The 14,818-nt window shown below is 35.5% G+C and overlaps 1 protein-coding gene across 2 annotated transcripts in view; it reads right to left on the reverse strand.

Moving 5' to 3' along the window:
* Positions 1-14,818, reverse strand: part of MMP16 (matrix metallopeptidase 16) — a 178,141-nt gene that overhangs the window by 52,917 nt on the left and 110,406 nt on the right. For both annotated transcript variants that reach the window (XM_087961977.1, XM_026689105.2), the window contains exons 4-5: positions 13,597-13,901; positions 460-621 (exon numbers count right to left, since the gene is read on the reverse strand). In XM_087961977.1, coding sequence (XP_087818103.1) covers positions 460-621; positions 13,597-13,901 — 467 coding nt within the window. The remainder of the gene's footprint in view (positions 1-459; positions 622-13,596; positions 13,902-14,818) is intronic.

Genomic DNA, 14,818 nt, shown 5'->3' on the forward strand with positions numbered 1-14,818 from the left:
CCTTTGAATTAGATGGAATCAATTTTACTGAAATGAAGAAGCCACTGAAGCTTAATAAACAAACATTTTTTTGCATGTTCACTTTATCTTCAATTAGAACTTCAAGCTACAGTAGGTTGCAGCACTTAGCTGATCTTGACTGGCCCCCAAGGAAGTGACACAGGATTTGACCTGGTTAATAACTTGCATAAGAAAGTATCACAAAAATCCCAGGAGTATGCTAGATTGAACTAAACTGACTAGTCTTAAAGCAATGGCAACTAATTGCTGAATAATTGCCATGAAAACTGCAGGAATAGGTAGAGAGAATCAAAAGAGCACAAGGAGTTTTAAGTGTGTCAATCTGCAGACTGATTGACAGCTTTCCATGAAACTGACCATGTATGCAAAGATTTCTCAGTGTACACAGCTGAAATAATCCTCTCTCACATTATGCATATTTCTTTTAAAAGAGCATACCGTATATCTTTTGGATTCCCTGCAAATCATCATTAGGTAGTTTGAAATTGTCAGTTTCCATGTATTGGTAAAATGGAGCCATAATGGCAGTTGGATCGTTTGAATGCTCCAATCCAAGGGCATGTCCCAGTTCGTGAACTGCTACTAGAAACAAATCATTTCCTGGAGGAACAGAAAAAAATGTATATAGTATTTATATCTCCACTTGTTTAAGCAATTTACATAAAAGCATAATTTAAGTAAATTTCAATCTCGGTTTTCAAAATTGCAGGACTGGCAGCTATATACATCTTACTCTGTGAAGCTTGAGGATGTGTTGAAGATTCCTAAACAGAAGAGAACTCTAAATGTGTTCTTTTAAACATTTTATGGCTGTGAAAAAAAAGAAGAAAAGCACTGGGAGCTCAGGTATTTAAAAAAAAACTAAAATAACACTGATTCCAAAAATCAGTATGTAGCTATTCAAAATTTTTCAGATTTAGTGAGATTTTTTCTTATTTTTTGCTACTGTAAATATGGTATAGAAGTATAAATGTATTTCTAAAGCAGAGAAGTAAACAGAGAGCAGACAGTGAACCTCATGCTCTTGTTCAAACAATAATAGTTCTATAAATATCAATTTAACATACAAAAAAAATTAAAATTTACTAGGCCAATATGAGTACTTTTTATATCTTGAATAGTAAATTGTTATATATTTCACTACTACTCCATATGTTTCTTTGATCTACATTTATGCAATTTTCATTTTGGTTGCATTTTGGAATCCTCGATCTCAAGTATAGTATTTCTACTAAATAATTCCAAATTTCCTGGATCTTTCCAGACAATCCATTTTCATCAGTGTCCATGCCAGATGAGCATTAGTTCTCATTCAGCCAGACAAAACCAACAGGATAGCAGACTTGACCACTGCTACATAAGGGACAGGTGGAAACCAGCCCTCTTGACCAAAAAGAGATTGTGTAGGCAAAAAAGAGTCACAAACTGATTGAATATTTATGCTATAAATAGGATTTGCTCTTGTAACACAGCTGTTGGTAGACTTTTCATTATGGCTTCCTATTTTTCTCAAAATAATTATTGGAAATTCTTGGATTCTTGTGAGATGCAAGAAGGTTGACAAGATTCTTCTTAGTAAAAAAACGCCCTGAAAACTGAATCTTCTTCTATAGCATTGGCCAATGAGACTCTAGCACTTGGTGGTTCCAGTGTGGATTTCAGAATTCCAGAAACCAATTTCCACTGGATTCCATCTTTCCACTGGATAAGTTTAATAATCAAAACAATATATAAACAAAACTTACCAAAATCTGAATAACTATGCAGTATTGTTATTGCCAGTTCTACTCTCTCTAAGGAGATATTCACATAACAACTTATTTCAAGAAAGTGGATCTTAATCCACTTTATGTTGATTTCTGTTAGAACTTTAGATGATTACAGCTTTCCAAAAAATATTGTAATCTAGTATTTCAGGTATTTTTAGAATACCATAATAGGACAAAAATAGAAAGTAGTACTACTGAACCTATTCTCAACACCATATAAGACAATCAGTTTGATATAGTGCAGGGGTGTCAAACTCATGGCCCATGGGCCAGATGCATCACGCGCTGGCCACGCCCACCCCCATTTTAGTGGAAAGTCACGATATGTCATGTGACAATGCGATGATGCAAGTTTGACACCCCTGATATAGTGGAATATGTGGCTAAAGGCAGTAAACTAAAAAAAAAATCAGATTGTGAGTTCTAGCCTTACTTTAGAGATAAAGCCAGCTGGCTAACTTTGGCTATGTATTCTTTCTCAGTTGTAGAAAGACAATAGCAAACCACTTCCAAAAATCTTACTAAGGAAACTACAGGGATTTATCCAGGCAGACATTAGGAGTCAAGACTGACTGAAGTCAATATTTCAAACATTAATATTTCAAACATTTATCTTATCTTCAGAGGTTTATTTTCTTATAGAATAAAATAAAAACCAATTTAATTTACTTGGACATTGTGCTAGAATTTTTTGTACTTCACCTGAGTTTAGGCATCTTCATAAGTCAAACAAACGGAAGATGATAAAGTGCATTTATACATACCGTAATTCATTATTGATGTTTATTAATAAATTAAAAACAATAGTAGCTTTGGCATCCAAATCAAACTTTATTCCAAAACTGATCTGCACTGTTTTCAGTTCTACAACTTATCTCTTGCCTCTGCAAGGAGTTTTCAGAAGAGATTATTGCAGACTCTTGCATAGATGTCATACACAAAGATCTGTTTGAACTATTATTTGGTTTTTCAAGTGATCAGCTACTCCCATACTTTTTGTTAAAAGTAATAAAACTAATTATTAAGATCCACAGTTATTCTGGTATTTGGATTTTTCTCACATACTTCTCATTTACTAAATCATTCATTTCCATGAACCAAAAAAACAACAACCCCAAAATGGAAAACCAATATATTGACAGGATGCAATGAGAAGAAATGTAGAACGGAACTCACATTCTGTTGAGGTATCCAGAGCCTTAAAATCCTGGTCACCATCTGGGGAAAAAGCCAGTTCCTCAAAGCTTTCTGAAAGTTATTAGAGTTGGGTCCATCTAGATCTCAGGGATGGTGTTCCAAAAGACAGAAAAGACTTTCTAGAATTCCTAAAAATGCCCTTGATGGTTGGGTATTTTAGGGCCTGGACCCAAATATTTAGAAAATGTACAGATTGGAGAGCAACGATCTAATAAGTTCCAAGGTTTAATCTGCTTGGTTGATCCCTTCCAAAGTCACCAGCTTACTTGCATCACTGCCATATCAGATGCCAATGCAGTATGTTTTGTGCTTTAAAGCATTCTGGCTTGAAGTTCTTTGCTTTCTCGGTATAAATGCTACACATGATTTATCCACTGTTGAGACATTTGCTTCCCAGGAAATTAATGTCTGACTTCAAGATTATTTGGGTTCAGTGCATCAAATGAACTAGAAGCCATGTGAAATTTACTAGAAGGTGATCTCTGCAATACAACAAAAGTTGAGGATTCTCTGCCCTCCCCCCCTCCCAGCCCCTTGGTTGCTGACATGCTAATTTAGGTTTCTTTTATTTTTCTTATATGTATCCATGTATTCATAACTATGTTTTTACTTATACTTATTATCTTGTAAGCAATTGATAAACCAAACAAATAAATAAATAAATAAAAATAGGTGAGAAAAATGACTAAGTCCAGACTGCATTTATTCAAACATTTTTAACATAATCACCGCCTTTCTAGCACACTTGAAAACCATTAAAGTAACTGAATATTAAATAATCTTTCCATAAATGATCACAATGATTTTAAGGAGAAAGGCTGGGGTGGGGAAACCTTCTCTAAAAAGCTACTGGATAGACAAGTATTTGCACATTTATTCACAAAATGTTCTAATGCAACAGAAGATAAAAGGAACTCTAGCCCTTAATACCAACAAAATGCTACATTTTAAACATATAAAAATACACATTAGTCACTACCTGGCAATAAAAAAGCAATTCTGCCATGAAAATCAGGTTAAGTAACTGATAATATCTGCTTCTGCTATAAATATGAGCTGTATATTAAAAGCAATCAGACATGTTTTAGATCGGGGTTGCCAACCTTTTGGACCTCAGAGGCCACCAAACTCATAATTTTAGATCCCAAGGACCACTAACCGGTTCTGTGAGCATGGCCTAATTTGTGGGTGTGGCTTGGTGGTCATGTGACTGGCTGGGCATGGCTTGTATGTAAATATTATAAATATTTATATAGATATTGATTTTTTTATATAAAAAAGAGCAACTTTTACCCAAAATCAGGCAAAGCAGGCAGGCAGATTGAGTTGCTCACAGGATCACAGATTCATTCAGAGATCTATCTATCTGCCATTGGCGAGCTCAGTCTGTCACATAAAATTTGCTTGCAAGCAAACTCACAAAATTAACTCATAACACACCATGCACGTAAATATTGATTTTTGTATTTACAAAAAGAGCAACTTTTACCCAAAATCAGGCAAAGCAGGCAGATTGAGTTGCTCACAGAATCATTCAGTGATCTATCTATCTGCCATCAGCTAGCTCAGTCTCTCAAATTTGCTTGCCGTGAGTCTGCACTGAATTTGCTTGCAAGCAAACCTTCAGTCCTAAGGGAGGTTGAGCTGTGCTGAGCCGAAGATCTAAAGCTACCTAGAAAGCAAGAAATCCAAACCATTTCCTGCTTCCTAGCTAATCTAAATCTCCTGGCACAGCAGGACAGATGATAGTCGGAAAAAGGAAAAATAGCAATTTAGCAGGCAAGTTTGTCAGGTAAGGAGTGAGTGGGCGGAGCGGGTTCCGGCAGGCCATGTGGGCGGCGCAGCCTTGTGTTTCTGTGCAGCCTGGATTAATTTGTGGGGGGTGCTCTGGGGGTGAGATTTCTCTGCGGCCCACCAAAATTTTCTCACAGCCCACCAGTGGGCTGCGCCCCACCAGTTGGCGACCACTGTTTTAGATTATTTAGGTTAGTTCAAAAGAACTTGTCTGTTTAACGAACCATTTCTTTCAGCTACAGATGTGAAATACAGATGTGAAGAAAGAGCAAATTACCTTTTATGCCCTAAAGTTTATAAGCTGTATTGATATTGACTTTTCAAGGCATACTTACAAGGTTTTGCCTGTTGTAAAATGACCTGTTCTGTAATTTCCTAGTAATCTCCAGCATCTCTACTGTTGATCCATTCAATCTAATTTAATCCTTCATTAAACCAGATTATCCAGATGTTGTGATTTGCAGAGAGAAAAGGGTTTGTAGTAGATAAAGTACATCTTTGTAAAGAGTCTAGGAGCAATACTTTTATTTTATATTGACATAAAGCAACATAATCAGAGTGACATGTCTAAAACAAACAATACTGGGATCTGACTGAAAGAGCTAAGCTAAATCCTTTTGATGGAAAGTGCTGCTTAAGACATCTAATTCAACTACCAACTTACTGTGGGAATCACAGCTAGGTGGCTGCCCAATCTTCCACTTGAATATATATAATGAAAGATAACCCACCATCACTTCACTCAGGTAATTGGTTGCACTATTAAACTATTCTTATTAGGACGGGTTTTCTTTTCTCTGTACATTCAATCACAAATTGTCATCCTGTCACTGAAATATATTATTATAGATAGTCCTTGACTTATGACCATAATTGAGCCCAACATTTTTGTTGTGAAGTGAGATATTTGTTAAGTGAATTTTGCCCATTTTATGACCTTTCTTGCCTCAGTTGTTAAGTGACTTTGCTTGTCAGAAGGTCCCAAAAGGGGATGCATGACTGTGGGACACAGCAACGGTCCTAAGTATGAACGATGAACCTGAATTTTGATCACATGATCATGGGGATCTTGGAAAGGTCATAACTGGGAAAAACAGGCATAACTCACTTTTTTCAGTGCCATTGTAACTTTGAATGGTCACTAAACGAACTGTGGTAAGTCGAGGATTACCTGTATTCTAATGTCAAAAGTCTGGAGCAAGAAAGAGTAGGTGACATCCTTGAAAGTATTTGGAGAGTGATTTCATATTTCTTCTCTGTCATCTTTTCTCAAGGTCAAACATACTGAAGTTCTTCCATTTGTTCTTACTTCCTCCCAAAGGAATTTATTTTCAGTCCCTTGATCACCTCCATTAATTTTTTAATTTCTCTGAATTCTCCTCAAAATGGAGTATCCCAACCTAGCTTTTAAGGAAGATTCAGACCAATGTTGTATAAAGTAAAACATTTACTGCTTGAATTATAGAAATTATATTTTTGGTCAGAAACTGCCTTTCTCTCTCTCTGTCTCTCTCTCTGCCTTTCTCTCTCTCTCTCTCTTTGTCTCTGTCTCTCTCTCTCTGCAGCTATATCACACTGCTGACTAACTTATAGCTTGCAATGAATTACTTTTCCAAGAACTTTTTCACAAGCGTCACTACCACTACATAGGAGCTGTGGTTGTTCAGTGGTTAGAATGCAGTATTTCAGGCTAACTCACTGCCAGGAGTTCGATTATGACCAGCTCATAGTTGATTCAGCCTTCCATCCTTCCGAGGTCGGTAAAATGAAGACCCCGTTTGTTAAAGGCAATATGCTGATATTTGTAAATAAAGCACTATTGGAGCGATATATAAGTCTAAGTATTATTGCTATTGCTATCTCCCATCCAATCCATTGTATCCATATGTTAAACCATAAGATCATTTTTGATGGACTAGATTTAAATATAGTATAGTGGTTTTGAATATAGTTTTATTTTTATAGAAAATATCAATAATGCATTTTTCTGTCATTGTTCTTCTGTAATTTACAGTGTTAATATTTTTATTTAAAGTATTATGAAGGTAATACTATATGTTATATTTTGTGTTTCTTCTTTTGAGCTGATATACAGATACAATATTAACTGAATGTTTTTTTCTCATTTTGAAATTTTACCTCTTCATTTGTAAACATGTTGAAATAAACCAATATGCAGGCAGCCACTTATAAAACACCAATACATGATAAATATTGTTAGCACTTGCTTTACACTTGAAAATATTCATATAGCAAGGTCAAAAATAAACATTAAAATAGTGAATTGGGAAAGAAATCAGCTTAAAAGGGAGAAATGATTTGGCAAAGGAAAAAATGGAACCAAAAAACCCCCTTAAAGCATAAATTGCAAACAACGCATACAAGGAGTAAAACAACAACCAGTACAAGAGCTTAACAGAACTAGACAATACATGACCCTGGTTCTGTGATTTGCAATACTGGTTATAGTACAAAAAAAATGTAGTTCCTATTAGAATGAAAATATTTCTAATTTATCACAATTATTCAACGAAATGTAATAGCCTCCTGCAAGGCACTGTGAACAAATAATACATTCATTCAAAATAGAAAGTTATATCACAAACTCTTAACAGGAATCAACAAAGTTTAATAACATGTTAAATAGGAGTAATATGTCATTTGTTAAGCAAATTAGAAGCTTGTTCTTTAATATTAACACACAGTGAAACCAGATAGCAAGCCAGCTTTCAAATAAAATTTCTTTCCCAGGCAAATATCTCAGTGGGATTCTTTAAGTTTAATAAAATACTACAACAAATCTTAAAGCTGTCATATAACTCCTTTAAAATATAAGGTTTATTCTTAACTAGCATCTCCGAATGAATATTTTCATGCTGATTATATGGGCCATATTATGCCTCTCTTGGCACTTTCCAGCTTTCCTGTCCCACTTGACTTTTTTACAGTCTTTAATTACAAGAACAAATTAAAGTGTCAATCTCTAACATTTTTAAGATTGCCTTTTAGCTCTTCACAGGAGTATATTTCTTTAAATTTCTGATAAAATACCATATGTTTAAACACACTTTTAAAAGAATCTTGATAGCTAGTTAATGTTGGCAAAGAAAGCTTAAATACTCTGACTCTCATTGACTTGAATCAATCACCTCCTATATCAAAATCTAGCTACTAGCAAAATACAATTTGCCTAGGTTATGCACTGATATCAAGTTATAAACTGGACAATATTTAAAAGTGCCTAGCTTTGAGACTGCCATTCTTCTGTCACTAATAAGTGGTCATAATAAGAGAAGGAAGGAAGGAAGTTAATTGCTAAGAAAACTCTTTTAAACTACTATCAAATGGGGCTGGCAGTTTACCTACATATTATTTCTAGTGTCATCTGAGATCAAAAGTCAAGAAAAGCCACCCCTGAATGATTGAAGCCACATCCTTTGTACATCCAAAAAGTAAGTGAGAGTGAAGGAAGGAACACTGACTTTATAAAAGATGTTCAAAACTTTGTTGACAACAATCCAAGGCAGTTTTTGAGAACCAGAGAGAGGGGGGGAGAAAAGGGTATCTTACTGAGTTAAACAGATGATTCATACCAGAGTTTTAATACTAACTGCTCTTGCACCCCATTGCTACTACTATTATTTAATGTTTAACTATGTGTGTACTTGGAGACTGTAGATCATATTGTCACATATTGGATAAGTGGTAACTCAGTAAAAATAAAGCAGTTTCATTCCCAGATTCTGTGTACAGCCTGATATATGTGTTTGTTTATATGTATGTGCAAGTGAAATATGTAATATGTATGTTCTGTGACAAGCTGATGTAAAGTTTACTATGTGTCTTTGAGTACTTTAATCAGATTGATGACATTGGATAATTCATTTGTTAAACTGCTACTTATAATGAGGGCCATAAACAAGGGGAACCTAGAAACAGCAGAAATAATGAAGTGCTACCTCACAAACTCTCAGTTTCTTTCAGTTAAGTCAAGGCTTGTTTCCTTGCAAAACTTTATTGCCCATGTGGTTTGGGAATTAATATGAATAGTTTAAAAAACATTAACTCTGAACAAGATTTATGGAAACAGAAAGAAGACTATATTAAGATTTTAGTGAGGACTTCAAGAAATTGTTCACCTGATTTGAGAAATGAAGGATTCAAATTGCCTTCATTAGCAGAGCAATATAGTGCAGAAAATGAGCCAAGGGGATTGGGTGATTTGCATTTTTGCTAAATAATCAAACAATTGTATTTTCCCAGCCTCCTGTATGCCAGAAGAACAAAAGGGAGAAAAACAATCACTCAGATAATGAAGTCTCTTGACACTCTGGCTTCAATTTAGCTTCTCTACACACTGACACTGAACTTGTGGTCTGTTTTATCAGATATTTCACATGGCTGACATTCAGCAATACTTCATCACATAATAATCACAATTTATACACCTGAGAAAAAAATTGGGAGGGGGGAAAGGCAGGGGAAAAGTTGAAGTCTACATCTGAAGAATGATTCATGCCTTTAATTCACTTAATGCATTGTGCTTCACTCTCTCTTTTAGTGTTAAAAGTATCAAAATCTGAAAATCAAAGTTGAACGATTATGGCATAAACCTGCTGTGATGATCCCAGTAGTTATCAGCAGACTGGGTGCCATACCAAAAAGTCTTGGATGACAATTTGAAAGTCTTTTGATAAATTTCTTTTTGTCAATTACAAAGCCCATACTGCATGATTCTGCACACATACATTACAACATCTTACTCAACATCTTGGGAAGAGTTTGATGTGAATGATAGCACCTAAAGAACTGTCAGTTATGATTTCATGATGTTGTATGTAGCAATAGCACTTAGACTTATACACTGTCCCATAGTGGTTACAGCATTTTATAGGCGGTTTTTAACATCAGCATATTGCCTTCAACAATTGCGTCCTCGCTTTACAACCTCGGAAGGATGGAAGGTTGAGTCAACCTTGAGTTTGTCAAGATCGAATTCCAGACTGTGGGCAGAATTGGCCTGCAGTACTGCATTCTAATTACTGTATCACCATCAACAACATAGTGACATAATAACTAAGGTTTCATATAGGAAAACCTGAAATCATGCAAACATAGCTGAAACCATGCAAACATAGAATCACATTGATCAATTCACTCAACTTCCAGACCTCCCTACCTTCTAAGCATTTATGAAATGCTAGCAGGGATTAATTGAGCCAAGTAATGGTGCTATAGAATAGAGTAGAGTAGAGTAAAGTTGAGTAGAGTAGGGTAGAGTAGAATAGAATAGAATAGAATAGAATAGAATAGAATAGAATAGAATAGAATAGAATAGAATAGAATAGAATAGAATTCTTTATTGGCCAAGTGTGATTTTACACACAAGAAATTTATCTTAGTGCAAATGCTCTAAGTGTACATAAAAGAAAAGATACATTCATCGAGAGTCAAGAATCATAAAGTATAACCCTTAATAATGTCATAGGGCACAATAAGCAATCAAACATACTAGGAAACAGTCAATATAAATTGTAAGGATACAAGCGACAAAGTTACAGTCATACAATCACAAGTGGGAGAGGATGGGTGATAAGGAGTGATGAGAAGGTGAAATGGGGGGGGGGGGGCAAAGTACCTTTGGGTTTGTTGCTAGGTCTGTTTCATTATTGACAGAATAATCCTTTTTATTAAATTTATTTTATTATTAGAAAGGTACTTCTGATTTTGGGTGTTTATACCTAGTTTATATTCTATGCGTATGATCTCAATGGTAAAATATTCAGAAGCTGAAAAAGGTCCAAGGGGAAAATGGAACAAAGGTAATTCTTTAATTTAGCACATATCTAATGATAGTGCTACATGATGATAGTATGAACATATCAACTCAGTCTGCATTTTCACACTATTAGCATGTTTTTCTGCATTTTTTGCAAAAAATCCTGTTTGAATGCTACCTGATAATGCAGCAATATACATTTAAACAATAATTTTGAACCTAATAATTATATTGCTTTAAATTAAAACATTCATTTTTAAAAATAAAATAATCATTTAAATTTATACAGGAAAATAGTGTTTACCGGTCTTATAATCTGCATGTTGATTTCCCTTTATTTACCAGGCATGCCTGTATAAAATTCCAAATACCAGCCATAGAAAATACTATGCAGAGTAAGATTTTGCCATAAACTGATAATTCAGAAATGTCTCAAATATTCATTCTATTATTTAATGTATGTTAAATTGATTAACAAAACAAAAGGTATGTGTATTTTTAAAAATACTGATATATGTATTGTATGGATATGCCTGATTCAGAAACCTGTTCCACACAAAAAGAAATGCTTAAGGAAAGAACACTGACAATTTGTAATATTATTAATTTTAAATTATTAATTTTATCCCAGTGTACAGTGGCACACCCACCCACACACCCACACCCACACGGATTAAGTAATTAAATTCTCAAAGTTTACAAACATCTAATCATTTATGACAGTGCAAATAACACAAATCTTTTCATCATTACATTAACTTACATTACAAATATGAGATGATTCATTCTAAGGCAGCTCAATGTTATTAAGCTGTGGTAAATCTGGTTTGGCAAGCAATAGCTGCCTGGTTAAAATTATAGACATAGCTTTTGGTTGGCCATAAGGGCACCATTTATTTTTTTCCTTGCATATTTAATTTATAGCCCAGGTTCTTTGGTTCTGGAACATGACTCTCCATAATTAAGTCTATATGGGTAAATACATACCATTGATAAAGTTGATCTTTAATTTAGCAGATCAAAATAAAGGCGCTGCAGTGTAAATTCTGTCTATTTCCTCACTTAGGTTTTTAATTAAAATTCTACCCCATATCATCTTCATCCTACTGAGGTTCTTAGATTGTCTAATTCTTTCTCTGATGCAGAGATGAGATTTATAGCTCAAAAAAAACCACAAGCTGCAGAGTTCATTTTGCTGTCAAGAAGGTAGAATTCCATTTGACATAAGTGAAGTTGCTATTAGTTCCTGTGATAGTTAAGATCAATAAACTGCTGTCTTATTGAGCCTACTGCACTACAAAAAAATTGGACCATTTAGACATATTGCCATTCTCGACACATCATAGAAAGTATTAGATTAAATCCTTGTTGCAGGCATTTAAATGTAAACATCATCCAAACAAAGGCTGAATCTTCAAATACTAGATTCTTAGGAAGAATAGAAAAATAAATAAAAAGGAAGCCCCAAACCAATCAATACACCTTAATTTATTCATAATCCCCTTTTAAATTCTTGTTGTTGGAGTTGAAAGGCCACTTGAGTTCCATTCAGAATTATTTCCTTCCTTTTCCTGTCATTACAAAGATTTCTCTAATGAGATCAGATTATTATTCAGTCTTAATTACCATTAAATGTATTGTTTTAAATGTAACATTTACTGCTACTTTGGATCAAGACTTGATGTAGCAAGCCACTCAAATTAATTGACATCTAAAGAACTACATTCAAACTACACTGAAATGTTCTTAAATGCATGTATATTAAGCGCAAACATTATTTTGATTTCTTGTTAGCACCGCTTTTGATAGTGGCAAAAAAATTGTGAACTAAACTTTTTTCAATATATTCTCATATTTGTTTAACTATTCCTTGTTTTCTCACTAGGAATCCAAACCAAGTATATATGTAAAATAAGCCAGTAGTTGCTTAGATATACTATACTTAATGAATTGTTTGAGGTCCTTATATCTCTATTACACCAGATGGCAATCTTAGAGTAATCTAGTATATAATAGGTTATAGGTTGTAAATGAGCGGATACAGACATGGAAGGGAATCTGTTCTTGTGTATGTCAGCATTTAACTCCACCAAAAAGTGTAATGATAGAAAATAATTAATTTTCAACAGCTGTGAAACTGAATGCTATTCCTGTATTATACTTCCCATGCAGTGATGGGATTCAAAAAATTTTACTATCAGTTCTGTGGGCATGGCTTGGTGGGCGTGGCATGGCTTGGTAGACATGGCAGGGGAAGGATACTGCAAAATCCCCATTCCCTCCCCACCCTACTAACCTGCTTTCCAGCTCTGTTCTCCTGTGCAGGGCAACAAAAAAAAGACCCAGCCAATCAGCTGGGACTTGTGAGGCAGAGATGGAGTCAGAAGTGGTATTTGCCAGTTCTCCGAACTACTCAAAATTTATGCTACCAGTTCTCCAGAACTGGTCAGAAGCTGCTGAACACCATCTCTGTTCCCATGTAAAATTATATTGGGATAGGCCACTGGGCCTTACAATGTCCCTTACAAAAGGATATTATAAAAAGTATATAAGAGTTTGCATCTATTATGCTAAAGAAAATATTTCTTCTCATCAGGTTGTAAGTTGTAGAAGCAAGATTAAATTTGAGCTTTCCCTGTGATGATCCAATTACTATCAAGTAAGTTTCCCAAAAGTTTGCACATTGATCTTTCAGTACTCGCTTTTTAGGTAACTGTCAAAATTCTTTATATCCAAGGCATCCAACTTTAAAAGATTTATGTATCCCATGGTCCAAGGATGGTATGGTGTCCCCAAACCTTTTCACAGCCATGATCATAGACCATAGTACTAATATACAGTGTCCAGGTACCAAATTGTAGAGGTACAAATTCCAGGTGTTTTTCCAGTTTATACAATACTAATCATACACAACACTCACCCCTAAATGTATGAACTATTACTTTTTTTAAAAAAATACAGTAAAATTGCCTTCAAGTTAAAAGTAATATGGATACATCCATGTATTAATTATCTTTAAATAGAATTGGCTCTTACCATCATGATTGGGATTTCCCAAAGTCCATGGCTCATCTGAGTCAAAATGAGTATCACCTCCAATTCCTGGCCCAGGAAAATAAGCATGAGCCAAAAATCCTCCTTCCCCATCGAATGGAGAACTGTCTCCATGAAAACCTGATGCAAAAATTATAGTAATATCCACGTCTTTCTTGCCATTCTCCAGTTCTACGTAAGGAACTTCCTCAAATGTCAGAGGGGTTACATTCTGCCACACATCAAAGGCACGGCGAATAGCTTTACGGGTTTCAGCATCTCCTACTTTTGGAGTGACATTCTTTATGCTGCACCAAAAAAAAAAAAAAAAAAAATCAGACAAGAAGTAAACATAGATGTCACCTTATCAAAAGGACCACACATGTCACTCTTAACTGCACATGATATCAACCATTTTGATGTAGTGGGGACTGAGCAACAATTCTTAAAACTATATCAAGTATTTGTGATATTGGAAGTAGTTCATCTGTAACTGTCAGGTGAGGCTCCATTCAAAATCCAAGAAAGAAAACCTTAGACTCCATTGCTATAGAGCAGGGGTCCCCAACCACCGGTCCGCGGACTGGTACCGGTCCGTGGAACAAGTCCTACCGGGCCGCTGGTTTGCTGGGCGCCGCCATCTTTTTGATGAAAAAGTGCTTCCGGTGAGCTTTTCCGGGTAGAAAGCTCACCGGAAGCACTTTTCATCAAAACGATGGCGTGCACGCTTCGGTGAGCTTTTCCAGGTAGAAAGCCATTTCTACCCGGAAAAGCTCACCGAGCGTAGCGCCGCCATCTTTTTGATGAAAAAGTGCTTCCGGTGAGGTCACCGGAAGCACTTTTTCATCAAAAAGATGGCGGCGCCCAGCTAATGCTGGTACCGGGCCGCGCCATAAAAAAGGTTGGGAATACCGGGCCGCGGCATAAGAAAGGTTGGGGATCACTGCTATAGAGAAAAGGACTTTTACTGGAAATTAAAGTGGTAGTATCAAAAGAATTCAAGATCTGAGGCATTAGGTACGAAAATCACATATACAAAGTGATGGTAACGTTCCCACCCACAATAGTTCAAACTGGCCATCCAATCTGAGATGTGTCTTTTGTCATGTGGGGCATTTTCAGGTGCTGTTTCAAACATTTGGCTCGCCAGGACAGTTGACCTTGGCCTAATTTGATAAGAAGCTACAACTGCACAATAAACAAGTAAGCATAGTCAAGAAAGTTT

This window comes from Notechis scutatus, chromosome 3 (assembly GCF_049901735.1).
Source record: "Notechis scutatus isolate UNSWTSFEM ecotype Mainland chromosome 3, rNotScu1.2, whole genome shotgun sequence".
In the NCBI taxonomy this organism is placed as follows: Eukaryota; Metazoa; Chordata; class Lepidosauria; order Squamata; family Elapidae; genus Notechis; species Notechis scutatus.